The following is a 27,882-nucleotide window of genomic DNA, read 5'->3' on the forward strand; positions in this document are numbered from 1 at the left end:
AGGAAACTGTTACTGAAATAGTTACTGGAACATTTCATTTCCTCAAAACAGAAATTTTTGGTAAATGCAATTTTACTGTAAGCCATTGTCAGAACCCCACCCCCAAAATAACGGTTCCGTTTGGATTCCTACGGAATGGAAACAACTTCCAGATTCTGACATTCTTTGTGAAGAGAAAGAATTTTCTTCACTTTTCAGGCATCAAAACCTGCCCCAGTCAGCTCTGAGGTGGCATGGAGGAGCGCAGTGTGAGCCTGTAGTATGGCAATCCGGACCATCCAAACAAGAGGCACTCTGCCTACCTGCCAGTCGGGCAGGGTGTGCAGAGGTCAGACCTGGAACACTGTCCATTTACATTGGCCCACTGGAGGCCTGCCCATCCAGGAGCACCCTGGCAGAAGTGACCCGTGACCAAGAAGCTATAGGAAGGAGCAATCCTCAGAAGAACAAGAAACCAGAGCTTGTGGCCTCAGTCTGAGCCTGGGGGTCACCCCCAAACAAGCCTGCCCACCCGAACCCAGACGTGGGAGTTAGTTAAACAACTGGGTGGCCATTGCAAAGTACAATCGTCACTCCATGGCCATTAGAACATGCATCTCTACAGTGCCCTTCAACCTTCAAAGCACTACACTGATGTTAGTGATGAGGAGCACTCGCCTGCCACTGATTACCCACCTGGGAAGGAGAGGCTACAGCAACCAGCACCTTCTTCCCAGTGGCAGGAGGAGAAATGCTGGCCATGGAAACAAGCTCAGCCCCCTCCTGTTGCCAGTGCACACTGGGAGATGCCAGGTGTCACACACAGCCATTAGAAGGGACATTAAGGCCTTGGGCAAGAGCAAGCAGTCATCTGATCACACATCTAGGGGCTGGATGCACAAGGGATTTGCAAAGCTGGATCTGTCCAAGATCCCAGTAGCTCCCCTCCGTGGAGTCAATCACAGATGTGATGCTCGGGCCCAGTGTGTTCAGAAGAGTCCAAGGATGTGCAAGGGCCGCTCCAAGTGCTCAGACATTGGTCAAGAGAGGCAGGGCTTAGCCAGCACCAGTCTCCCAGTGGCTGCTCTGTCCCCAGACAACATGTTCCCTCCACATTGAGCTGCAAAAACTCCTGTTTCCTGAGCACCCAGAAGTGAGCCCCAGTGGCTCGGCTGAATGCCTGCTTGACTCCCCTGAAGCTCCACTGGCGGGTGGGGCAGGTGTGCTGTGCCTGGGGGAATTTGCCACGCACACAATGCCATGCATGGGGGAGGAGGGAAAGCCTTTCCTGATGCTTTGGAGCTCCTGGACTTAAGTGGATTGGTAAATAGATGCTCCAGCCTCCCTCTGCACACACCACTTCACCAGAGCCTGTGGCTTTACATCCTGTCCACACACCCCTTCGGCAAATCCTGTTCCCCTCGCTTCTCCCCTCTGCCCTGTGACTGCATAGCAGTTACCAGCCCAGTCTTCCCAACTACACTGCAACTGCTACTCACAGTGCTGGAGAAGGAGGCTGGTTCTCCAGATGTTCTCTGCTCTTTAGTAACCACAAGGGGGCAGGACGGCAAGGTTAAGTCACCTGAAAAGCAACACAACACCCCCTAGACCCAGCTTGGGCACTGGCTCAGAACCAACCACAGAAGGGAGAGCCACCTGTTTTAGCAGCAGCATTTTCTGCCATGTCCAGGGGGCCCTCCCAGCTGTCGGGGAGCAGACCCCACACTGCTTAGCTTGTGGGACCTGACAGTCAGGTGGAGAGCACAGATGTGATGTCATCTGGATTTCCTCTGGTTTGCAAGCTGGGAAGTCACTGAGCCAGCAGTGGGGGGATGTTTCTCATTCCTACTCCATCATCACTGTCAGCCTAATGCTCCAGCTCCAATGGGATCACCAGGAAATCCCAGGGGGAAGAGTGAGAGCCCGGGCAGGGAGGAAGAAGGAGAGAAGCTGAACCCAGCCCCCCACTACAGGCTGGTGGTATGAGTGGGGGAAGCCTGTGGCTGTCCCAGGATCTGCAGGAATTGCTGTATTCTGAGCCCCTGCCCCCAGCTGTTTTGAGCTCCAGAGCTGTAGTGCAGGAAGAGGCACGCAGCTTCCAACAGCAGCTCCTTGAATTGCACTGCTGCAGAACAGAGCAGGGGTAGGCTCCCTCTCCACACAGATTCCCCCTCCCACAGCAGCTTTACGGCCACGGGCTGGAATCTGCACAAAACAGCTCGGATATATGGTGCTCCAGCCCCCTGTATTTGTGCATTCCTCTCAGCCACCCCCTTGCTCTTCCTCTGGGACTAGTTTCCCAGTAACACAGCAATTTGTTTAAAGAGGAGGGATAGGGGAAGTTGAGTCAGATCACACGACGCACGGTCAGAACTCATAGAAATAGGAAGTTGGACCTCAGCTAGCTGAATGGTATGGAAATGTCCTTTGCTTTTCAGCCTGGCCTAGCCACGTGGCTGCGGTGGGCCCCAGGCTCAGCCCCATCAGATGGTGTGAATGGCATGTCTAGTTCTGCAAGGACTGTAAAACCCAGGCTGATAGCTTATATGGGGTATCAGCTCAGCCCTATGGTACAGCCACGGGACATGCCATGGAAATAACCCTAACTTCAGGCAGCTCCACCTGAAGTCAACACAGGATTAAGTACTGACAACTAGTATTTGGTGTGGAGGTGGTGGGCAGATTCAAGAAGTGAAGCCCAAAACAGAAAGGTGTAGGGGTCCCTCTGTATCATAACATGCAATGGTCAACGGGCCACTATTAAAAACAACATTAAAAGGAACAGCAATATTCCAGGCAGAAGCTCTCTGAAGCCTTAAACTAGCTTGGGTACAGCTGCAATCCTAACTCACCCTCTGCATGTGCATTATGGATTGAGGGGCTTATTGCATGGCTACATGTTATTTCTCACATATCCTATATCTCCCTTAAATCCTCAGATCCACATGGGTAGCGTCTGTTGTACAGATGGGCGATGGCTGAGGGATGGTTAATGGCTCAGTATTAGGGCATCCCATTCTCTGTGCACTCCCAGTACAGGATAGAGAAGGGTCTCAGTCACATACTACTTGCCAAGTTACATTAGACTGCTCTATAGTACCCATTTTAAGGGGTGGTGGTCTTACAATGGATTCAGAGTTTGCTATAGGAGCCCTCACTTGCAGAATCCCACCAGGATAAATTCTCTCTGGTCTTATCCACCAGCTATATGCACCACCAGGGAGACATCAGAGGCTCAAATGCCCACCAGTCTATCTATCCTTCCCATTCTGTGACACCACCCACCACAAGCTGGCCTCAAACTTGGCCAGGTCAGCTCGTAGATGAAGAACAGCTGGCTAGAGTTAGAGGCGATGCTGGGTGTCAGAAGAAAGCACTTGGAGCAGCTTGAGCCCATGGTGCAGCTGCTGAGTTAAGACGGTCACATATGGACAAGCCAATCTGCAATTTAGGAAGCTCCCAGACTCCCTGCTGATCCAAGACTCCCACATTGCAGCATCCATGAGCAATGCGCTGGGTCATCTCTGGCTGGCTAGGAGAGCATGTCCTATCCTGGTTGGCCTCAGTGATACAGCCCTTGATCCCTGCCCATCTGGACTACAGCACTGCAATATATCTGGGCATAAAACCATCAAACCTAAGGAAACTCTAACTAGCATCGCGTCTCCTTGACAACACAAGTTGCCCTGAGCACATCACACTGCCCTCCACTTCTTCCATCTGCCTCCTCTAATACAAACAGGGCTGGTTTGTAAATCCACACCCTGTTTTCCCCCTGGGAGTGGAAGGGACAAGAAGAAAAAGAAATAAGGACCAGAAGTGGCAGAGGCTCCCTCGGTCACTATGTCTCGCTATACACAGGGTATACACACGATACAAGAGCTCGAAAAGACCTAGGTAGACAAAGGCATCCCTGAGTTAAGTGCGAGTTTAATCCCTGTTCATTAGGCTGTAATAGTCACAGTCTGGAAAGTACTTATCTATTCACCTGCCCCTCCCAGGCCCCACTCCATTCCCCTTCCCTTCCTGGGTTTCTCGAACCCCTTCTGACCCCTGCTTCAGGGCTGAGCCCAGAGGTGGGGAAAAGAGAGAAACCTACAAAGGGGTACATGCTGGAACAGGACATGTCTATCCACTTCTCTGTACCAGCATGGGGAAGGTTCTAGGCCGGGTTTGCGCTATATTTTGATTAGCACTGAAGCACAATGCCTGAATTAAGTGTAGAGCTCTCCCTCCACAGTGGATACAGCAGTTAGCTCTCCTTTATAAGCCTGATTTTTCAAACCCTCTTCCCTGCATCCTCTCCAAAAATAATCCAGCTTTCTGGAGGTTTTGCCTGTTGCATCTCCTCCCAGGCCCTAGTTTTCCTGGGAAGACACAGATGTTTGGAAGATGGAGCTGTAATTTACACGTTACACTCTTTAGGCTCGAACAGTCCTGGTCTCTAACAGCCTGGCCTGAAGCCCCACACTTGCTGTGTTCCACAGGACTCCTGGAGCAGACGTCTCAGTACTTGAGGCAGAGTTAATGAGGGGGGCTAAGAGATAATGAGTTGTTCTAAGAGAACAAGGAGAAATGTTATGTATTTCTGTATGTTTGTAACCTGGCTTCTGGGCTCAGCCCAGAGGTTTTGGGGGGAGGAATCTGCAGCGAGGAATGGAGTGGGGTCTGGGAGAGACAGGAGCAGGAATAGTGGCAAATGAAGGAGCAGCACTCTCAGAAAGGGGAGGTCTCTAGGGGTGGCAGGATACTAGCAAAGCATGGAAAGTGCAGGGAACTCAAGGAGCAAGAAGTGTGCCTGGAATGAGAGCCAGGAGGAGACAGCAGGGAAGCTGGGGGCAGAGAAGTGGGTCATGCATACAAGGGTTGTGTGTGTCACCTGGGGAGACAGAGAGCTTAACATTTCCCATACCTAAAAACCCTTCCTTTCTCCTCCACCACCCCATAGCCCATGCAGTATAACCACCCCACCCCCAGGACCTGCTCCCTTTAGTGGGAGGAGCTAAGTTTTGGGGAGGAGGGGGCCATGTAAGCCCCACTTAAACCTTGGGGGTGGCATTAAAACATGTTTTATTTGAGTCATGTAGCCAAAGCCCCTTGCTAACCAATGAGCCATGGCTGAGAGCATCCAGCTGACACCCATGTTCTATGTCTCTGAAAGCCCCATGTACTAGGCAGACCTGCTCCCTGCCAGACAGGGATGCCACCAGGTCCCCTTATCATGCAACTCCCTCTCCCGCTGCCCAGCCAACATCACTCTCTCAAATCTAAGCTCTCTAGGACAGGGACCATCATCTTGTTATGTGTTCGTACAGCACCTAGCACAACAGGGCCTTGGTCCAGCAGGGCACTAGGACTCCTATGCACTCCAGCCTAACAATAAATACTAATCTCTGAATAAATTCCTGTCCTTCTCCAAAGAGCCATTCCCACCATTCGCCTGGTAACCTGAGGCCCAACTTGGCACGCCTTTTGCCAGCTGTACTGCTGCTTCTCAGCCAGGCATCTCCTTCCTGCCCATAGGAAGCCTCCATCCCTCTCTCAGCGACAGCGCTGAAGCCTGCAGTCCTCTCTGCAGAACAGGCTCAGCATTGGCAGTACATGGTTTCCTCACACAACAGTCTACACAGGCCACCAAACATCAACAACGATTAGTCCCTACAAACTGTGGTCAACCCATAATCATGCTAGGAAGCTGGTTCTTTAGCTCAGGTGGTATAGATTTATGCTTTTACATCCAGGAGGTTCTAAGTTCAGACTCCACAGCTGTCCCAAACAGGGCCGTGGTTACACTGGCTATGCTGCCAGTCACCACTAGACCACAAAATGCACCCAGAGCCAGGAAGAAAAAAATCAAGAATCCTGATCCCCAGTGTCTCACTGCTGTTACAGGCACTGGTGTAATCTAGTATGGACAATGCCAAGTGGGTTTCCCTGTATGGGCTGTCTGGGTAGAAGATAAAAGCATGCTTCCCCCAAGTACTGCTGTGGCTAGAGTAGAAGAGGGCTGGGCTGTGGATCTAAAGACTTTATATTACCGACCACCGATTGAGAAGGGATCTGTTTTACTATTTCATGTTCACTTGTATTTCGTTAATGGGAGCTGTCCCTTTAATCAAGGGCTTGCCAGACTGAGAGGAGCATGAGAGGGGGATATTTTGCCACTCTCAGCAGCATGTGCAGAAAGGGAGAGACCCTGTCTGTGTCAGCTCCACAAAGGTCAGAACTGGATTTAATAAACATCTCTTTCCAGAAAATAGCCTCCTTCCGAAAGATGTCACGCTGACACATATAGGTGGGTTTGATGCCTCGGGACACAGAGCCTTTTGCCTGGAGGTGACCAATTAAAGAACAAGCCTAGCGCAGCAGGGTTAACAGTTGTTCACATCTAACAAATGTCTGATGGTCCCATAGGAGATGAGTTTGGTTGGTATCAGTTCCCACATCACAAACTCTGCATTTGATAGTAGAAGATAGCCCCCGCCCTAAAGACCTGGCAATATTTATACAGTGCCCAGCACAATGAAGCCCCAATCCAAGATAGGGCCGCAGCAAGAGCTCCTGCAACAGGGGACAAAGCAGCCTTACTATAAACTGATTGGGGGGTGGGAGCAAGTGGCAGTATTGCAAGTGTCACACACGCATCAGGGGTGACCAGGGGAGCTCAAAAGCCAGAGGGCAGACTTCAGAAAAGCAGACTTTGACTCCCTCAGGGAACTGATGGGCAGGATCCCCTGGGAGAATAACATGAGGGGGAAAGGAGTCCAGGAGAGCTGGCTGTATTTTAAAAAATCCTTATTGAGGTTGCAGGAAAAAACTATCCCGATGTGTAGAAAGAATAGTAAATATGGCAGGCGACTAGCTTGGCTAAATAGTGAAATCCTTGCTGATCTTAAACGCAAAAAAGAAGCTTACAAGAAATGGAAGATTGGACAAATGACCAGGGAGGAGTATAAAAATATTGCTCAGGCATGCAGGAGTGAAATCAGGAAGGTCAAATCAAACTTGGAGTTGCAGCTAGCAAGAGATGTCAAGAGTAACAAGAAGGGTTTCTTCAGGTATGTTAGCAACAAGAAGAAAGTCAAGGAAAGTGTGCGCCCCTTACTGAATGAGGGAGGCAACCTAGTGACCGAGGATGTGGAAGAAGCTAATGTACTCAATGATTTTTTTGCCTCTGTCTTCACGAACAAGGTCAGCTCCCAGACTGCTGCACTGGGCAGCACAGTATGGGGAGGAGGTGACCAGCCCTCTGTGGAGAAAGAAGTGGTTCGGGACTATTCAGAAAAACTGGACGAGCACAAGTCCATGGGGCCGGATGCCCTGCAGCCGAGGGTGCTAAGGCAGTTGGTGGATGTGATTGCAGAGCCATTGGCCATTATCTTTGAAAACTCATGGCGATCGGGGGAGGTCCCGGATGCCTGGAAAAAGGCTAATGCAGTGCCCATCTTTAAAAAAGGGAAGGAGGAGGATCCGGGGAACTACAGGCCAGTCAGCCTCACCTCAGTCCCTGGAAAAATCATGGAGCAGGTCCTCAAGGAATCAATTCTGAAGCACTTGGAGAGGAAAGTGATCAGAAACAGTCAGCATGGATTCACCAAGGGCAAGTCATGCCTGACTAACCTAATTGCCTTCTATGAGGAGATAACTGGCTCTGTGGATGAGGGGAAAGCAGTGGATGTGTTATTCCCTGACTTTAGCAAAGCTTTTGATACAGTCTCCCACAGTATTCTTGCCAGCAAGTTAAAGAAGTATGGACTGTAAGGTGGATAGAAAGCTGGCTTGATCATCGGGCTCAACGGGTAGTGATCAACGGCTCCATGTCTAGTTGGCTGCCAGTTTCAAGCGGAGTGCCCCAAGGGTCGGTCCTGGGGCCAGTTTTGTTCAATATCTTCATTAACGATCTGGAGGATGGCGTGGACTGCACTCTCAGCAAGTTTGCAGATGACACTAAACTGGGAGGAGTGGTAGATACGCTGGAGGGTAGGGATAGGATACAGAGGGACCTAGACAAATTAGAGGATTGGGCCAAAAGAAACCTGATGAGGTTCAACAAGGACAAGTGCAGAGTCCTGCACTTAGGACGGAAGAATCCCATTCACTGTTACAGACTAGGAACCGAGTGACTAGGCAGCAGTTCTGCAGAAAAGGACCTAGGGGTTACTGTGGATGAGAAGCTGGATATGAGTCGACAGTGTGCCCTTGTAGCCAAGAAGGCTAACGGCATTTTGGGCTGTATAAGTAGGGGCATTGCCAGCAGATCAAGGGACGTGATCGTTCCCCTCTATTCGACATTGGTGAGGCCTCACCTGGAGTACTGTGTCCAGTTTTGCGCCCCACACTACAAAAAGGATGTGGAAAAATTGGGAAGAGTCCAGCGGAGGGCAACAAAAATGATTAGGGGGCTGGAGCACATGAGTTATGAAGAGAGGCTGAGGGAACTGGGCTTGTTTAGTCTGCAGAAGAGATGAATGAGGGGGGATTTGATAGCTGCTTTCAACTACCTGAAAGGGGGTTCCAAAGAGGATGGATAGACTGTTCTCAGTGGTAGCAGATGACAGAACAAGGAGTAATGGTCTCAAGTTGCAGTGGGGGAGGTTTAGACTGGATATTAGGAAAAAACTTTTTCACTAGGAGGGTGGTGAAGCACTGGAATGGGTTACCTAGGGAGGTGGTGGAATCTCCTTCCTTAGAGGTTTTTAAGGTCAGGCTTGACAAAGCCCTAGCTGGGATGATTTAGTTGGGATTAGGTCCTGCTTTGAGCAGGGGGTGGGACTAGATGACCTCCTGAGGTCCCTTCCAACCCTGATATTCTATGAAAACAAGATTTGATCTAAAAAAAACAAAAACAAAAAAACAAACAAAAACACACACACACACACACACACACCCCCTTATGATTTTTTGGAACCTGATTCATGATTTTCAAATGATTGAGGTTGACTACACTAAGGATCAGTCTGTAGTTCCTGGATTTTATTCTGAAACAGCGTTGTTTTAAAAGGTAAAGAGGGAGGTTAACAAGCAAGCGTTTGATCCTCTAGAACAGCGTTTTTCAAAGTTTGGGTCGCGACCCAGTAGTGGGTTGCGGCATTTAAGGCACTGGGTCGCTCTGGTCAGCAGCAGGTCCAGCTTCTAGGCAGGGGAGCCATGGGGCTCCGCGCAGTGCTCCCTCCCCGAGTACCGGCTCCGCACTCCCATTGGCCTGGAACTGGCCAATGGGAGCTTTGGGGCGGGAGGGGCTGTGCATGTGGGTGTGAGCCAAACGGAGCCGCTTGCACACCTCCGCCTAGGAGCCGGGCCTGCTGCCGGCCGCTTCAGGTGCAGCACGGTCCACGGTGCCAGGACAGGCGGGAAGCCTGCCTCTGCACCCCGGCTGTGCCGCTGACCAGGAGCCACCAGAGGTAAGTCTGCATCCCAACCCCACACACCAACCCCCTGCCCCAGCCCTGAGCCCCCCTGAACCCAGAGCCCTTCCTGCACCCCAAACCCCTCATCCCTAGCCCCACCACAGAGCCTGCACCCCCTCCTGCACCCCAATCCTCTGCCCCAGCCCAGAGCCCCCTCTCACACCTGGAACCCCTCATTCCTGGCCCCACCCCACACCCCAACCCTCTGCCCAAGCCCTGAGCCCCTCCACACCCCAAACCCCTCATCCCCAGTTCCGTTGGGTCACAGGCATCAATTTTCTTCAACTGGGTCCTCAGAAAAGTTTGAAAACCACTGCTCTAGAGGAACTGTGGGAGCTAGAAAGAGCAAACCACAGTGTGCAGAACAAAACTAAAAACCCACTCACAAGGTTTTCCCTGGAGCTGACTTTTCTGTTTCCCATCAGCCTGATCAAGACAAATTCAGATGCACGAAGAGCTGTGATGCTAGGAGACATGGACAATAAAAACATATCAAAAGGTGTGAAATGTATTGCTGTCCCTGAGAAGATGGAGCAGGATTCGCCAACTATTGGATTTCTCTCTAGAAAATAGATTACCATAATCCCTGGAAGATACTTAACTCTAGTTTAACTTCCCAAGCCAGACCATATGGTTGCAAGCAGCTTCAGTAGATGCAAGGAACTCAAATTAAATCTCTTTAGCACTGCCCTGACTGTGCCATATTTGATGCTGCGGTTTGCTTTCGAGCTGGTGTACTAGTACTTTGTCTTTGTTTTTGGGTGGGAGCAGCAAGTCATCACAATCAGTGAATCAATCTGTGGGTGCTTCTGCTAATATCAAAACAATAGTAAGGGGCTGAAATACAGTCAGGCAGTCTCACCATTGTGCCAATGCAACTCAGTCCTGATCTGCTGGTATTCTAGCCTGCCCCCCGGCCCACAGTTTTGCCTATCAGTGGCAGCTGGTGCCCAGAATAAGTGGTGGGGCTACAGCTGGCAGTTGGACACCCCCCTCCCCCCCACACACACACTTTTGCTCTCCCAAGTCAGATCAACTACTCAATGAGTTTGAGGCTCTTCCCCCTCTCCCAACAACTCCTGTGAACCCACTGCTCTCCCACCACTGCTCCCCTACTCCTTCTGACAACCAGCACCAGCAGCCCCTTCCCTCCCAGGCCACCTGCTGCCTCCTGGCCATCACAGGATGGCCAGCTCCTCACTCCCTCCACCTCTGCTTCCCTGCTTGGGCCCCAGTACTGCTCGGGAGGTGGGGGTGAACTCCACAACGGTGCACTGGCTCTGGGGCCAGCCTGATTCTGCCCCTAGGAGGACTGAAAGGGCACCCTGTGAGCACGTGCAGTTCTCAGCACTACTGCATACTGGCAAAGGAGGGAGCAGCTCTCTCAGGAGCTAGAGGCCCAGCCACCCTATGTGCCCCAAGGTGCTGCAATCTACCATCCCATCCCCTTTCCTCACCTACCACTTGCTGCTCTCCCCAGGGTGCTGCTGGAGAGACGGGGAAAAGAAAGGCCCCGTATCGAAGGGGGGGGCTGTCTAATGGGTTACTGATGGCCTTTGTGACAAAGAGTGCTACACCAGAGCTATGCGGTACTACTAAAGAAAGGCAAGGTGGGGCTCAGCCCATTGGCCAGTGAATACCAGCAGCTAGAGCTGCCTGCAGCACAGTCCTGCCCTGCAGCACCTCCTGCTGGTCTAGCCGTGGGGCCCCCAGCAGCCCAATCAATCAGGCCCTGCAATGGGTTCACAAAGGAGATAAATGGGGACTTGGATGAGCCAAAAAACCTGGTTTTCAACCGTGACCTAAGGCCAGGGTTCAAATCCCCCATCCCAATGGCCCAGCTAGGCCCTCGCTCAGGCAGAGCTCACTGATCAGTATTAAGAATTGAGTGTAACAGGGTACAACAGAGTACCGATTACTCCAGGTAAGGGATGTATCTTAATACAAGTGCTGTTTGCAGGCAGCTGCAGATAGCACAGGTCTGAGTGTAAAATCAATTAATACAGACTCAGGCCTGCGCTCACTTCCTACACAAAGCCCCAAGCAAGCTGGTTAAGAATTCTGCAACAACACAGAGAGCCATTCCTGCCCTCCTAGGGGCTGTAAATCACAGATCCTGACTGCTGGCAGTTATTAACAACCCCAAGACACTCCTCAGAAAAAGAGGCATGTTAACCCTGGCCTCCAGGCTAAACTCCTATGTGGGTAATTACATTCCACCACGCTAATATTCCCCACCGTTCTATTCAGAGATATTCTCAGCACTCCTGGGCAGGGAAGCTACTGCAGAACACCTGCTGCATTCCCCTAAGAGGTGGATGAGCCATGTTATTTAAGTGCTTTGGGATCCTTCAAGATAAGAATTAGAGGAGCCGTAAGTACTTAATTTCTTCCAGTCTAATAAGAGAATGGAGAAATGCAGAACACAGATGGCTCAGGCAATATGGCAGTAGGAGTTTCTTGAGCAGCACACAAATTTAGGAAGACAGGGTCAAATGGATGCTCCTTGGTGTAAATGCAAATCACAGTACACAAAATACTTCAAGGAAAGAGAAGCAAATGAGAATATCTGTAGAAAGCAAGGTTAATATATACCACTCTGAAGAAACAGACAGGCTGGTGACAAGGAGAAACTGAGTAGACAGACAGCTGGGGCAGAGTAAGTGGAGAAATCCAGAGACAGACAAAAGAACATGGGCTGACCCAGTATCATGCTCTGCATCACCCAGCACATGAGACAGTTGGCTCCCAGGCTGCCATGCCCCAGGTCGACATGGATGTTCGGAGAAGGCAGAACACTCAGAGGGGGCAGGAGCAAGAGATTGTCTTCCACTCTGGTACCTCTTGTGGGGGGGGGGGGGACCAGGATGTTGGATGAGGGAGTAGGGTAACAATCAGCACACTTGGCCATGGAGTGGGGGAAGGAAGGAAGAGTGAATTCAGTTCCTGGGCAATTCCGGTGGACGATGATCAGCAATCTCCAGCATACAGTCAAGGAGTAGATTATAGATTGGCTCCAAGACCAATTCTTTTATGGCTTGGCACCCCCCACAGCAGTGTCCTCGGTCAGCCAATTGCCCATGCAGATGAACATGTGCCCTCCCAGGGGGCAGGCTGCAGGGTGACTGTGCCATGCATAGCAAGACAGAAGCTTGCCTCTGAAGAAGGCTCACCCAACTTCAGCTGCAGAAGCCTTGAAAATTCTCATCCCATCACCCTTCTTGCCCCTCTGCAGGTTAGCTCCCACCAACTGACAATACAAGTGAAGTGTCACAGCTGCCCATCAGTCAAACATTACTTCAGATAGGGTGTTTCCCCAAAGTAGCCTCAGCAGGAGCCTCTGTCTTTGGCATGACAGCCCTGCCCACTATACTGAATTGGGAGATGGACAATATTTCATACCTTTGCTTTTCAATCTCCATGATCAGCTATCCCTATTATGGACATGGTCACCAAATGCCACCTGCTCAGGGTCAGAGGTCATGGGGGAGGAATCACCAAATTTTTCTCAGTCTGTGAGGGAATCACCAATGTTGAGAATGTGTGAAACTCTGACCAAATCTGTCAAGCGATTGAAAAATATCCAACACAGAGGGGTCTTTTGCTGCCAGATTCACTAACAAGAATGCTTCTGTAGTTGTAGGGACAAACCCATGTCCCCCTGTATCCCTGCCCTCCCACACTGCACCACAAAATGCACAGCACAGTGGGCCCGCCAAAAAACAAATGTTTGAACCTTTACAGAAAAGAGGTACAAGGACAGATAGGAAGGCAGTGCACTATGGAGGCAGCTGAGAAGGATAGGGAGGCAAGGATCTTATCACCAGTAGCAAGGAGTCCCAGCCAGAAAGGCTCCTGCTGTTCCCCATACTTCTTGGGAGGAGTCCCATCCCTGGGAACAGGGGAGGCTGGCAGAAGGCCCCAGCTCTCCTCTGGGCTGTCCAGTGGCAGCAGAGAAGATGCCTCTCCAAAGAGGGAATATGGGGTGGGGGAGCGGGACTAAAGCACTCCTCTGCTTCCAATCACATGGGACCAGGATCCTGCCCCTTCCAAAGAGTGGTCTATAACAGCTTCCAGCTCTGCCCAGGGGGGAGAGTGAGTTAAGGCCAGAAGGGTTCTCTCAGGATCAGATTAACACAATTCAGTGCCCGATACACCACAACACAGGCCCCAGCATATCACGGGACTGCAGTCACTGTGCCTTAATCCAGCCCTGAGTCCTGCGTACCCAGCTTCAGCATCGCAAAAGCCCCACTGACATCACTACGTTACAGTGGGAAACTGTATCTGGTAAAAGGGACTTGAACTCACAGAGGGATGCAGCTGGACTTTGGGATGGGTGAGAGCAAGGAAAGAAGGTAGAGGCAACTTTTTTTTTTAATTGAAAGACATGACAGGGAAATATTTTCATAAAAAGTGTTTTAAAAATGAAAAGCAGAAAAAGGTTTAAAAATCAGTAAAGCTAAGCAAAGGAGGAAGTTAGTAACAGCAGAAATAGGCAGGGGATTAATTCACTAGTAAATAAAGTGTTTAAAAATGGGACCAGTGAAAGGCAGAGAAACTGAATCAGACTCCTTAAGTTGTGTATTAGGCAACCTGTGTAACCGTGTGATCTTATCACTGTTTACCCTCATCCTCTCTCCTATTTTTAAATCCACTTATGCCTTGTCTTAGAAATTAGACTGCAAGACTGTTAGAATCTCAGCTTTGAGACAGGGACTGGAAGTACAATTTGCAAAAGCACTTAAGTAACATAATAGCCTACATTCCATGGTGAAAACTACTTAGGGCCTTCGGCTCCCAATTGCCATGGGACTTAGGCTAAGCACCTACAACGTTATTTTGTAAATGGAACTTGGGTGTTTTTGAAAAGTCTTACTCTGAGTTTGTACAGCACCCAACATGATGGGGCATTTATTAGTGATTAAGAGAATGAACAAGTCAGTATCAACGGCAGATTTCACTAAGCTGTTTTGTTTAGGCAGCTAACGCTATAGAAACCTAAGGTGGATGTTAAAAGAGCAGGACAGAAGATGAAATTAGGGCAGAGCTCATTTGCCAAAACAAACTAAATTTCCCTTATATACCAAGAGGCTTGTAACTTGAAGGAACCCTTGGGAAAAAGATATGGGGCCTGATCCAAAGCCCACTGTAGTCAGCGGGAGCTGTGCACATGAAGGCAAGTCTTTTATCAGTGAAAACATACACTCACCATGCAGCAGCAATTAAAAAGCAAAGAGCATAAAGTGATGCGTGAAAAAGGGAGAAGAACTAAAACTGCTGTAACCACATTGCTGCAAACCAACTTTATTTGGAGAACAAGCTTAAGCTTTAGTTCCATGACTGTAGCAGAGACAGAATTAATCCAGAAGAAGGCAATGAAGGTAGTTAGATCAGGATAAGTTACAAATTGCCACAGGCCTGCTCAGAGTGGGAGAGAGTGGAAATGGGGCAGAGAAGTTCAAAATCATGAAGAGCTGTAGTGCTGTTGCCAGCTCTTGAGCCAAGTTGGTCAGCAACGCTCGGATGGAGTGTCTAGAGGCAGGCATGGGTGCTGCAGGAAGCACTCTGCTCTGAGTCCGGATGGAACAAATGCCCCCAGTGTGTATAGTGAGGAACAACTGTCCTGTCCTCAGCAGTGTCATTTAGATAAGAGAGACAACGACTGACCCATGTTCAACTGCTGTTCACAAGGAACCCTTCTCCACTTCGGCCTTCAAAGTTCTCGTTTGAATATTTGCTACTACCACCAAGATCTGCACCTGCGGCGGCTCCACCCAGGCCCGCGCCCTAGGCTTCAAGGCGCACCGCAGCGTCCCTCCTACTCGTCGCAGCGTAGCCCCCGCGGCTCTCATTGCCGGCGACAGCTGGGTATGGGCCCGACGCTCCAGCGCCATCCATTTTCAGGGCTAGTTGATTCGGCAGGTGAGTTGTTACACACATATGCATCCGAAGAAGTGGGCAGTAGCCCACGAAAGCTTATGCTCTAATAAATTTGTCTCTAAGGTGCCACAAGTACTCCTGTTCTTTTAACAGAGATCCTGATCACTTGTGAAATCTCCTGATGCCATTTTCACCTAGTTGTTCTAATAAAATTTCAATCCAGGCAGTTCTATTCTGCCTTCTCAAGAATCCACCTTGCAGTTCCAAGGAGATACAATATGCTTTACTATGTATTCCAGCCATGTTCTACGCCAGAGGTGGAAGGAACAATTCCTACATGTATGGGTTAGGTTTGCAAGGCACTTTGGGATTCCCTGAGAAGAAAAGACACTATATAACTGCATTGTATTTTTTAAATGGCCAGTCTTCCCATGATGGGGGAGGGCAATGTCACTTGAAACTGAAGACCAGTCAATGAAGAAGAAATAAAAATTCTTTATGCAGAACATTCAACCAGAGGAAGGCCACTGAGGCAAAAAACAGGGCTGAAATGATAACCTTTTACCCCCCCCCCCATATCCAACCTTGTATAAAATTATATAAATTGGCCAGGTTTGTAGCATAGGAAAAGTTTGTTTTCCTCTGAAAAAAATTCAGATCAAGCACTGGCCAGTGCCAGAAACAGCATCAAAAACTAAATGGACCAGTGATCTAAACAGGGGCAGCAACACTGATCTTTCCATGGTCACTGTCCAATTCAGCTGCTTCTTTGCACCTACTCCAAACCTGAGCCAGACCACAGATGTTCTGGGCCAACAGACTAACAAGAAATAGGAATATTAACACATTTCAGTGTCTAGATAAAAGGACAAAGGGAAATAAGTACAAGTTACCCTAATGTGTAAGCTAGACTGAGTAATAAACTCCCCAGAGATATGGTGGAAGCCGGGCTTCTTGAGTCACTTAAAAAGTAGACTAATAATGTTCCGTAGCAAACCATCTTGGCCAGGCCAGCGGGGTGGGGGTGTTGACCTTTCCCGAGATAGCCTTGCCCTCTAATGCCTTTGATGTTTTAAAGGAAGTGTCAGGTCACACCGTGCTGCGAACCCCTAATACAGACCAAGCTCCTGGCTTAGGAGAGGCAAAGCAGGGCACATTTCCCACCTGATACCAGCCATAAGCCAGAGCCCGAGTCCTACGCTCATGGTTGCGCTGGCGACCTGCTGAAGTTCGCCGTGCCCGTCCCGCCCGCTCCCCACCTGCCGACACCCGGCCCGCGGTACCAGCGCTTTCCAGGAGAGAGACGCAGGGCGCTGCGGACTCTGTCCAGAGCCACGCTCAGCGCTGGAGATAAGGCAACCCGCCTGCCTGCCGGGATGGGTGCGGGCCGCACACGGCTCCGGGCAGCGCGCCACCGCCGCACCCCGCCACCTGAGCGCGGCTCCCGACCCCGCCTAGGGAGAGGCCAGGGCACGGGACCAGGAAACGGGCATTTCCCTCGACTAGGTCCTGCATGTGCATCAGCCCGCGCCGAGCCGCTCCGGGCACCGCACAGCGCCCAGCCCGCCCCGGGGCACCGCACAGCGCCCAGCCCCGCACCTTGGCCTCGAAGCAGATTCCGTGTTGGAAGGCGTCTTCATTGTGCAGCGGCACGCGCAGGTCGTGCCTGTCATCCACCAGGTTGTAGCGGGACTTGCCGGGCATAGTGACGGCGGCGGGGCCGGGAGCGCCGGGCTCCCTGTTCAGCGCGCCCTGTGCCCGGCGTCGCGCTGCCTCCTCCCCGGGGGGCGGAGCGACCGCAGCCCCCGCCCGGCCCCGGCAGCCAGTGGCCGTCTGGCGAGGGGGTGGGACGGAGCGCATGCGCACTGCCAGCCCGGCCGGACAGGCACCGGGGCCGAAGCTGGGAAGGGCCGTTGCAGTAGCGGCCCGGAAGCCCCTTTCCCTACAGGATCGCGTCACTGGTGTTGCTGGGGTGGCGGTTACCATGGCAATGGGGCCAGCGGGCAGTGGCAAGACGCGTGCCCCGGCAAGGCTGGTACCGGCCCGTTCCGCTGTGATCAGCCGGGGCCGGGCGCTGCCGAGCCCTGCAGCCGGGGGGTGCATAGCGGGCCCAGGATGGGAGGAAAGCAGCCTGAGGCCCGCCCCGGCCGGCTTCCTGACCCCGGAGCGGAGCGTTGGGGGCCGCAGCGACCGCCTCTCCCCAGCCCAAGTGGCAGGAGCGCCCCCCCAGCAGCCTGGGAATGCCTTTGTGGGGCGGGAGGGCTGGGCCTGCTGCCCCCCCGTCCAGAATCCTCTCGGGACGGGGATGGCGGGCCCAGAGCAGCGAGTTAGGCTTAGTCCCCCATTGCGATGCGCGGAGCAGGGTCCGCTCTCAGGGGTCCCCGCACCCATGACACTCTCAGCAGCTCTTAAGGCCAGAAACAGGATCAGCCTTCCCACCCTGGAAGCACCACATCACCCTCAGGAGGCATCAAATCAGACTTGAAGAGAGTTTTAGTCCTGTCCTGCCTATGCACCCCTTGGCCGTTCACAGGGCACCCGAAACGATTTCTGATCTGGGCAACAAAACCCGTAGGCTCAGCCATGGCTACACACTTAAATTAAAGCTGTGATTACATGACTCCATGAGCTGGGGCTCCAGGCATGGATCCAGAGTGCCTCTGCTTTCATCTGGCCCTGTCATTCTTTTAACTACTCTGCCCTTCTGCTCTCTCTCACACCTGGGACCTTTATGCCACTTACACCCACTTGCTGAAAATGCTGCCTACAGTGTTGGCAACTCATGATTTTATCACAGGGCCCTGGACTTGTGATTATGAGAGAATCTCAGTGTTCATGTAAAATATGTGATGTTCTAGCCCATGGGGTAGCAGAAGTTAGAAAACATGACCCAAGTGACTCCTACAGGGTCAGAAAACAGCAGGCAAATAAAAGGAACCCCACATCTGCTTTTTTTAAAACTCTTGATTTTTAAGCCAGTCTCATGATCCTAACTCATGCTTTTGAACACTTGATTCTGGCAGTACCATATGTCTGGACAAAGACATCAACCTCTTCTGTTCAGCCACCCAAAGAGTCAATTTCTCTTGAGAAAGCTTTTGATATTTCTGCCTAAACAGCTTTGATCCTATTGGGATCCAGGAAGTGGACTAAACAGCTTTGATAACAGGCAGCTATTGTACTGAATAACTCATTCTCCCAACGAGCTACAGAAGCACTGGTACTACACCCATTTATAGCCCTCTGAGAGTGACCTCTGTGAAAGGATAATATAACTATTTATAACTTGTATATTATTAAGATACTGCAATGCATATCTCATGTTTCTCCCAGTGCATGCACAACTCCATTCACAACATGGTTTTACAGAAAATAAGTCTTGTCAAATGAACTTGGTATCATTTATGCTGAAATTTCAAGTTTGGTTGATAAAAATAACTGTTGACCAAATATATTTTGACTTCTGTAAGGCATTGATTTAGTACCATACAACATGTTTGTTAAAAAAAAAAAAATCAACATTTTACAAACTCAATGTGGCACGTTAGATAGAATGGAGAGTCATCATCCAATGGGGCATTTCAAATGAGGTCCCACAGGGATCTGTTCTTGGATAAATACTAGTCAATATATTTATCAATGATCTGGAAGAAAATATAAAATGTTGCTGATAAAATTTGCAGATGACACAGATTGGTGAACTAGTAAATAATGATAAAGACAGCTCAGCTATCCAGAGCAATTTGGATCACTTGGTAAACTATGTTCATTCAAACAGCATATATTTTCATACAGCCAAATACAAGGTCAGGCATCAAGAACGCTGGATTGGAGGACTCAATCCTGGAAAGCAGTGAAAGGTCTCCACCATGAACCTTAACTTAAAAAGAGCTCCCAGCACTATGCTGTGTCTGAGAGAGCAAATGTGATCCTTTGGATGTATAAGCGAGGAGATCACAAGTAAAACTAGGGAGGTAGTGGTATTTATATAGCATTGGTGAGACCATTACTGGAATATTGTGTCCAATTCTAGTGTCAGCATTTAAAAAACATGTTAAAACATTAGAAAAGGCTCAGTAAAGAGCTACAAGAATAATCTGAGGTCTGGAAAAAAAAATGGTTGCCTACCTCTCGTAACTGTTCTTTGAGATGTGTTGCTCATGTCAATTCCAAGTAGATGTGTGCGCACCACATGCACAGTCATTGGAAGATTTTTCCCCTAGTGGTACCCGTCGGGTCGGCTGTAGAGCCCCCTGAAGTCATGCCTTCATGGCAGTGTATATAGGTCCCTGCCGACCCACTGCCTTTTCAGTTCCGTCTTACCGGATACTCCAACAGAGGGGAGGCAGGTGGGTCTTGGAATGGACATGAGCAACACATCCTGAAGAACAACAGTTACGAGAGGTAGGTAAGCATTTCTTCTGCTTGCTCATGCCAATTCCAAGTAGGTGACTCCCAAGCCTTATTTAGGAGGCGGGGTCAGAGTTCATGGAATCGCTGATTGTAGCACCACTCTGCCGAATGCTGCATTGTCTCTGGCCTGCTGTGTAATGGCATAGTGCGATGTAAAAGTGTGGATCAATGATCATGTCGCTGTCCTGCAGATGTCTTGAATAGGAACTTGTGCCAGGAACACTGCTGAGGATGCCTGCGCTCTTGTGGAGTGTGCCATCAGTGCAGGGGCAGGAATCTTTGCCAAGTCATAGCACGCCCGAATACAGGATTTGATCCAAGAAGAGATCCTTTGGGACAAGACTGGAAGTCCCTTCATCCACTTCGCAATTGCAACAAAGAGTTGCGTTGATTTTCAAAAAGGCTTTGTCCTTTCAATATAGAAGTCTAACGCTGTCTGGCATCCAATGAGTGGAGCATTCATTCCCTGTTACTATCATGCGGCTTAGGAAAAAACTCAGGAAGAAAAGTGTCCTGATTTGCATGGAATTGCAAAACTACTGTGACAAAGTTCTTCCTCTATCTTGGTGGGTCCTGCGCTTATTGGTGGATTTTCTTGCCTCAGAGATTCACCATGTGGGTTGGGGGAACAGCCCAGAGACCTTCCCCTCTGAAAGAACCCACAGTCCAGGTCAATTGGGAGGTTTGGGGGGAACCTGGGCCCACCCTCTACTCCGGGTTCCAGCCCAGGGCCCTGTGAACTGCAGCTGTCTATAGTGCCTCCTATAACAGCTACATGACAGCTATAACTCCCTGGGTTACTTCCCCAGAGCCTCCTCCAAACACCTTCCTTATTCTCACCACAGGATCTTCCTCCTGGTGTCTGATAACACTTGTGCTCCTCAGTCCTACAACAGCTCACCCACTCCCTCTCAGCTCCTTGTACCTCTTGCTCCCAGCTCCTCACACTCACACCACAAACTGAAGTGAGCTCCTTTTTAAAACTCAGGTGCCCTGATTAGCCTGCCTTAACTTCTTAATTGGCTCCAGGTGTCCTAATTAGCCTGCCTGCCTTAACTGGTTCTAGCAATTACTCTAGTGCAGCCCCTTCTCTGGTCACTCAGGGTAACAGAAACCCTGTCTGACCTGGGACTCATAGATCACTCTCCTGTAGCCCTCTGGCCTGGAGGAAGGGGGCTGCTCCTCCTCTTTCTCTGCTACCTGCTTGCTGGCTGGCTGCTAGACCCACCCACACCCTTGGGTGCTACTGCTCCAGCTACAGCCCCTTGGGGGGGCCTGCTGGCCCACTCCCCAGAGAAAGGGAGGGAGAAACCCCAACCATTGCTCCTGCTGCTGGGGATGCCACCACCATCTCCACCTGAGAAGGGTCCTTCCTGCTGGCTACCAGACTGCCGCCTGGAGCTGCTGCATTCGCTGCTGAAGAGCTGCTGGAGCCCTGAGGAGAAGAAGAGGACCATCTGCCAGTGGGGGAGTGCGTAGGAATTCTACAGACCACCGTGGAGGGGACCCTCCTGGAGTAAGTAACTTTTGAACTGTGCTCTTGTGGTGGGGATCTAGACTGTGTTTGTGGAGACACAGGGGGTGTGGCGTGGAGCCTGCCCCCTGGTCCATCTGTATTCCCCCCCCCCCCCGTCCCCACCACCACCATCATCGTTGCCCCCTCCATCACTCCCACTGGCTACTTACCATCTACCTTGCGCTCCTGCCTCTGGGATTTCAGCTGCACCCCAAGGCTTGCCACACCCTGTTGCCACCATTGGGCCTGACACAGCAGCCAGCTTGCAAGGACTTTCTTTTTTGTTGCAAGCGCACGTGGGTGCACGTGCCCCCCCTTTTGGACTGACCCTTTCCCTCCTGTAACAAGCCCCCAGCTTTGCCCCTGCTGCCTACCCATTTGCCCCTTGCAACCTTTTGCCCCTCCCCCTTGCCCCAGCCCCTCGCTAGCTCCAGTTTGTTTGTCTGCCCCGCCCTTTCCCTCTGCAGCCTTTGTTTGACCCACCCCAGCCTCCGAAGCTAGCCCTGTGGTTTCTCTGCTCCATTTCCCACCTGGTTGCTCCCTTCCCCCTGCGGTCCCCTTGCCTTGATTAGCCCCTCCCCTCATGCGCCCATGTCCCCTCCTATGTGCTTGTGCCCCTCCCTGTTTCAGTTTGATTCTATTTCACTTCACCCCCCCCAATGCTCTTATCTCCTCCCTTCCTTGGTGCAACAAGAGGAGCCGGAAACCTTCCCTGAGTCGGTGACTGACCCCTAGCCCTTGATAGCCCACCATCCACCCCCCCCTTTTTTGGCGCCCTCCTCCCCTGCCTACAGCCTAGCGGAGAGGAGTGGTAGACCTGCTTCCCCTTTCCCTACCCGCCCCCTAGTGTTTGCTCTTCCCCCCCCCCATCCTCATTATGGCAGGGGACGAGGAGAGTGAGACCTCTTGGGCAGACCCTGCTGCCCCTCCTCCACCTGCCCCACCATCATCCCCCCTAGCCTCTATCTCAACCGCCGCTGCCGAGCCACCTACTACCATCCCTGCTGGAGCGCCGGCAGCGGTGGGTAACGAGGTGAACTCCGCTGCTGCCACGTCCCTTGCCCCCTCTGACTCTGGGGGAGTCCCCCCAGCCGGCAGGAAGGGCCAGGGCACGAAGAAGGGTAAAGGCCCCGCTAAAAAAGCTAGGCCCTCCATGGCAGGGGGTGCCCCCACTGCCATGGCCCCACAACAAGCTGCGGCGTCCCTCCCTGCTGTTCCCTCCACCAGCTCTATGGGTGTCCTACCCCCAGCTCCCAGGGCATACGCCCAGGTGGCTGCGGCTCCCCCGCCTGCCGCTACGTCATCTCCCCCATCCACCGCCTCTGCTACCATCTATAGCGGCCGGGGCCCCTTCCCCACCTTGACCAGGAAGCATGGTGTCCGTTGCCTCCTGGTACCCACCTCGCCCCACGTGGAGACCTACGTGCGGGCACTGGTGAGGGTGGTGGGGCCCACAGCCATTGTGGCGGCCTCCAAGATGTACGGCAACGTCGTCTTCTTCCTAGCATTGGAGGCCGCCGCCTAGGAGGCAGTGGAGAAGGGCCTGGCGGTGGGGGGTGTGTATGTCCCCCTGGAACCGCTAGAAGACCTGGGCGCCCGATTGGTCCTGACTTCTGTCCCTCCCTTCCTTCCAAATGCCGCCCTGTTACCTGCCCTCTCTACCCTGGGGAGGCCGATCTCTGTGGTCAGCCCTCTCCCACTGGGCTGCAAAGACCCCACCCTCCGTCACGTCCTCTCGTTCCGCCGGCAGGTACAGTTACAACTGCCGCCGCCGGCACGTGACGGTGAGGCGCTCGAGGGGTCCTTCTTGGTCCCCTACCAGGGGACCCGCTACCGGGTGCATTATTCAACGGGGGAGGCCCGGTGCTACCTCTGCCGGGCGATGGGACACGTCCGGAGGGACTGCCCTTTGGCCCGGCACGGAGGGACATCAGGGACCCCCGAGCCCCGGCAGGGCGCCGGCCCCGTCATCACCAGCGCCCCTAGCTGCCCGGCGCCCGAAGCCGCCCCTCCTCCTTTCCGGCCCACCAACACTCCCGCTCGGGCCCAAGGGGTATCTCCCCCAGTGCGTCTAGACAAGCAAGAGGGCCCCGCCTCTGCCGCCTGCGATCTGGCGGGGCCTGTGGAGGAGGGTGAGGTAGGGATATCGCCGGGCATAGAAGAGGGCATGCCCCAGAGAAAATCCTCCCTCCTACATGCTGTCCCACCATTGCCTCCCCGAGTCCCTAAGCCTTCGCTCTTGCTCCCTGACCCAACTCCTGTTAGCCAGCCCCCGGATGATGCCATGGAGGGCTGGTCCTTAGTACAGGGGAAGTGGGGCAAGCGGAAGGCTCGAGCTCCGCTCCTTCCATCTGATGCGGTAGCCCCCCCAGAAGACCAGGAAGGGGGGAACCAATGCTGAGCCTTCCGCTTTGCCCCCGGGTGGGTTTTGTTCACCATTGCCAGCTAGGGAAGACGTCGCAGCATCGGAGGAAATCACTACCCCTCCTCCGGTGTCCCTTCCTATGGATCCCTGATGGAGCCCCTCTCGCCCCCTTACAATCTGAAGCCCCTGCATGCACCAAGGCGAGCGTCGCTTCGGGTGCAGGAGGGGAGAGCCCTGGGGTGGTGGAAGGTGGTCTCCCTTCCATTTATGAGGCGATCGAGGCCCTGGGTCTGACCCCGGTTACCCAGGGGGAGGATGACCCTCTGCCAGCGGGCCTCGATCTGAGCGACCTCGCCTCGGCCCCCCCTTTCCCCGTATTCCGTCCCCTTACCCACTGCTTCCTCTCCCGCCTCCGAGGAGCCCCTGGACTCTTCCACCATCCCAGCTGCAGATGGCACCCCGCTAGCGGCCACCGAACCTCTTGAGGCGACGGCCAGTGCCATGCAACCGGGACCCGAGTCGCCAGGGGACTCCCTCATGGCTGAGGGACAGCCGACCTCCTTTCCGGGTGGGGGCCCCATCGTTGATTCTCCACCTACGGATGCCGTGGCCTTACGATCTGCCTTGGAGCACGAGTCCGGCATCGCCGAGGGCCCACCTCCCTCCCTGCAAATCCCTGAGCCCCTTTGTGGGTGCCAGCCCCCCCACCCAGTGGCCCGGCTGCTGAGGCCCCCGATCCCACTATCGCCCCTTCCCCTGTCCCTATTCCTGACTCCGACCCTGCCCCTGTCACCATCCCTGTCCCCTCCACTTCCCATGATGCTATTGCCGCCCCTGGGGCCGTCTCCTTCCATATCCCAGAGGATGACCCCCAAGGAGCGGCCTTTGTTTTTCCCTGTCCCGACCCACCAGGGGCTGCTATTTTCCCTCTGCCGCCCCCCCATTGAGCCAGGGTCTGAGGCGGGCCACGTGGCGCCAGCCCATCGGACGCCACGTCGAGGGTCTGCCCCCTGCTTGCCCGTCTCGGTGGGCCATGGGGCTGTGACAGGGGCCCCGCTGGGGGATAGCCATAGATCAATAACCCCACCCCCCCATACGCTGAGAGAGGAGCTATGGGACTTCCTTGAGGACGTCCATGGCTCCCGCAACAAGGTACAGCTTGCACTCCAGCGATGGGGGGATTTCCATCAGATCCTCCGGGCCGCGAGGGCCCTCATGGGGGAGGGTAAGAGGACCGGGAGGCAGGCTGCCGCGGCCTACCAATGGGTCCGCCTCTTCCGTGACTCCTTAATCGCTTATAGGGTAGGTCACGGATTGTTGCGCGGCCCGACGGAGGCCGTGGGTGTCTCTGCTAGCGAGGATCCCCCCCCAGCCCTCCTCATGGCACCGATCATCTTCGCAACATTAAACACCCGGGGCTGTAGGATGGGTCTCTGCAGGAGCCAGGTGCTCTCCTTCCTTCGGGGGGGGGGGGGGTACTCTGTGATTTTCCTGCAGGAGACCCATACGGATCCGGCCGCTGAAGCTAGCTGGCGGCTGGAGTGGGGGGACAGGGTCTATTTTAGCCACCTCACAGTTCGTACGGCTGGAGTGGCGACCCTGTTCTCCCCCAACCTACGGCCCGAGGTGCTGGGGGTCACCGAGGCTGTGCCGGGCCGCCTGCTGCACCTCTGGGTCCGCATGGAGGGGCTTGTAGTTAAGCTCGTCAACGTTTACGCCCCGACATTGGGCCCGGAGAGGTTGTGTTTTTATCAGCAGGCGTCCGCCTTCCTCGGCACCTTGGATCCTCGCGAGTGCCTGGTTCTGGGCGGGGACTTTAACGCCACCCTTGAGGAACGGGACCGCTCGGGGACTGAGCAGCACCAGGCCGCTGCGGACGTCCTCCGGGAGATCGTCGAACATCACTTCCTGGTGGACGTCTGGCGCGACCACCACCCGGATGACGTTTCGACATTCACTTTTGTCTGGGAGGAGGTCCATCGGTCGTACCACTCCCGGTTGGACCGCATCTATATGTCACGCTTCCATCTTTCCCAGGCCCACTCCTCCAACGTCCGGCCGGCCCCTTTTTCAGATCACCATCTAGCCACCGTGACAGCCTCTCTCTGCGCAGAGAGGCTGGGGCTGGCCTATTGGCACTTTAATAATAGCTTGTTGGAGGATATGGGCTTCGTGGCATCCTTCCGGGAGTTCTGGTTAGCCTGGCAAGGGCAGCGGAGTGCCTTTCCCTCGGCGCAACAGTGGTGGGACCTGGGGAAGGTGCGCACCCGGCTCTTCTGCCATGACTACACCCGGGGCGCCAGCCGACGGAGGGATGCGGTGATAGGGCAGTTGGAACGGGAGGTCTTAGAGCTGGAGAGGCGTCTGGCCGCCAGCCCCGGTGATCCATCCCTCTGCGGAATGTGCCGGGAGAAGCGGGAAGAGCTACGGACCCTCGAGGACCATCGGGCCCGAGGTGCCTTTGTTCGATCCCGCATCCGCCTCCTTCGGGAGATGGATCGCGGTTCCTGCTTCTTCTACGCCCTGGAGAAAAAGAAGGAGGCTAAAAAGCACGTCACCTGCCTCCTAGCAGAGGACGGCACCCCCCTCACGGATACAGCGGAAATGTGCGGGAGGGCCAGGGCCTTCTACGCAGGCCTTTTCTCCCCGGATCCGACCGATCCTAATGCTTGCAGAATGCTCTGGGATGAACTCCCGACGGTCAATGCGGGCGACCGAGACCGGCTGGAGCTGCCTCTCACTCTGGCCGAGTTCTCGGAAGCCCTCCGCCGCATGCCCACCAATAAATCTCCGGGCATGGACGGGCTGACCGTGGAGTTCTACCACGTGTTTTGGGACGTCCTCGGCCCGGACCTTGTCACCGTCTGGGCTGAGTCCTTGCAGGGCGGGGTCCTCCCTCTTTCGTGCAGGCGAGCCGTGCTGACCTTATTGCCGAAGAAGGGGGACCTCCGCGATTTATGGAATTGGCATCCCATCTCGCTCCTCAGCACGGACTATAAAATCGTAGCGAAGGCCATCTCGCTGGGGCTAGGGTCCGTGTTAGTGGACGTGATCCACCCAGACCAGACCTACACCATCCCGGGCCGCACCATCTTCGACAACTTGTATCTGGTCCAGGACCCCTTGGAACTCGGGTGTAGGGATGGTCTGTCGTTTGCCCTCCTGTGACAATGCGGTTCTGGCGGAACCCAACTGAGAGTGCCGACTCAGGACAAATTGCTCAAATAGGGCAGTTACAGCCCAAGGCTGGGTTTTTTTCCACCTCTAAGGCAAACCAAACCAGCCAGACTAAGAGGACTTCAGTCTCACCCCACTGGCTAACTGCAAGTCTCACAAGCAATCTCCTTAGACACTCCAGTTTCCCAGTATTCCCACCAGTACCACTCGTTATGGGGACAAATGGTTATGAAAACCAATACCCCAGTAAAAGAAAAAGGTTCTCCTGATCCCAAAGGACCAAGCCCCAGACCCAGGTCAATATACAAATCAGATCTTACCCACAAATCACGCTGTTGCCAATCCTTTAGAATCTAAAATCTAAAGGTTTATTCATAAAAGGAAAAAGATAGAGATGAGTTAGAATTGGTTAAATGGAATCAATTACATACAGTAATGGCAAAGTTCTTGGTTCAGGCTTGCAGCAGCGATGGAATAAACTGCAGGTTCAAATCAAGTCTCTGGAATACATCCCCCGCTGGGATGGGTCCTCAGTCCTTTGTTCAAAGCTTCAGCTTGTAGCAAAGTTCCTCCAGAGGTATGAAGCAGGATTGAAGACAAGATGGAGATGAGGCATCAGCCTTATATAGTCTTTTCCAGGTGTAAGAACACCTCCCTGTTCTTACTGTGGAAAATTACAGCAAAATGGAGTCTGGAGTCACATGGGCCAGTCCCTGCATACTTTGCTGAGTTACAAGGCGTATCTGCCTTCTCTCAATGGGTCCATTGTATAGCTGATGGTCCTTAATGGGCCATCAAGCAGGCTAGGCAGAGCTAACACCAGTTTGTCTGGGATGTCACCCAGCACCATAGCATAAGTTTGAAATACAGACAGTATAGAGCCAATATTCATAACTTCAACTACAAAAGTGATACACACATATAGACAGCATAATCATAACCAGTAAACCATAACCTTGTCTTAGACACCCCATTTGACCCCCTTTATACAAGATTTGCGTGCCACTACAGGACCTTGGTTGCAACAATGATCTATATGGTCCCAGATTATATCAATAACGTCACACCCCCAACGCAAAATTGATGCAGGAAGGGATGACACAAACATCACTGACTGCATCCCAAGAGCTCCCCATCCTTGG

At 52.9% G+C, this 27,882-nt stretch overlaps 1 protein-coding gene across 4 annotated transcripts in view; it reads right to left on the reverse strand.

Annotated features, from left to right (window-relative positions):
- Positions 1-17,030, reverse strand: part of NOS1AP (nitric oxide synthase 1 adaptor protein) — a 210,510-nt gene extending 193,480 nt beyond the window's left edge. For all 4 annotated transcript variants that reach the window (XM_054037311.1, XM_054037310.1, XM_054037309.1 and 1 more), the window contains exon 1: positions 16,869-17,030. In XM_054037311.1, coding sequence (XP_053893286.1) covers positions 16,869-16,973 — 105 coding nt within the window. In that variant the 5' untranslated portion in view covers positions 16,974-17,030. The remainder of the gene's footprint in view (positions 1-16,868) is intronic.
- Between the last annotated feature and the right edge of the window lie 10,852 nt (positions 17,031-27,882).

The sequence above is a fragment of the Malaclemys terrapin genome, chromosome 8 (genome assembly GCF_027887155.1).
Source record: "Malaclemys terrapin pileata isolate rMalTer1 chromosome 8, rMalTer1.hap1, whole genome shotgun sequence".
Classification (NCBI taxonomy): domain Eukaryota; kingdom Metazoa; phylum Chordata; order Testudines; family Emydidae; genus Malaclemys; species Malaclemys terrapin.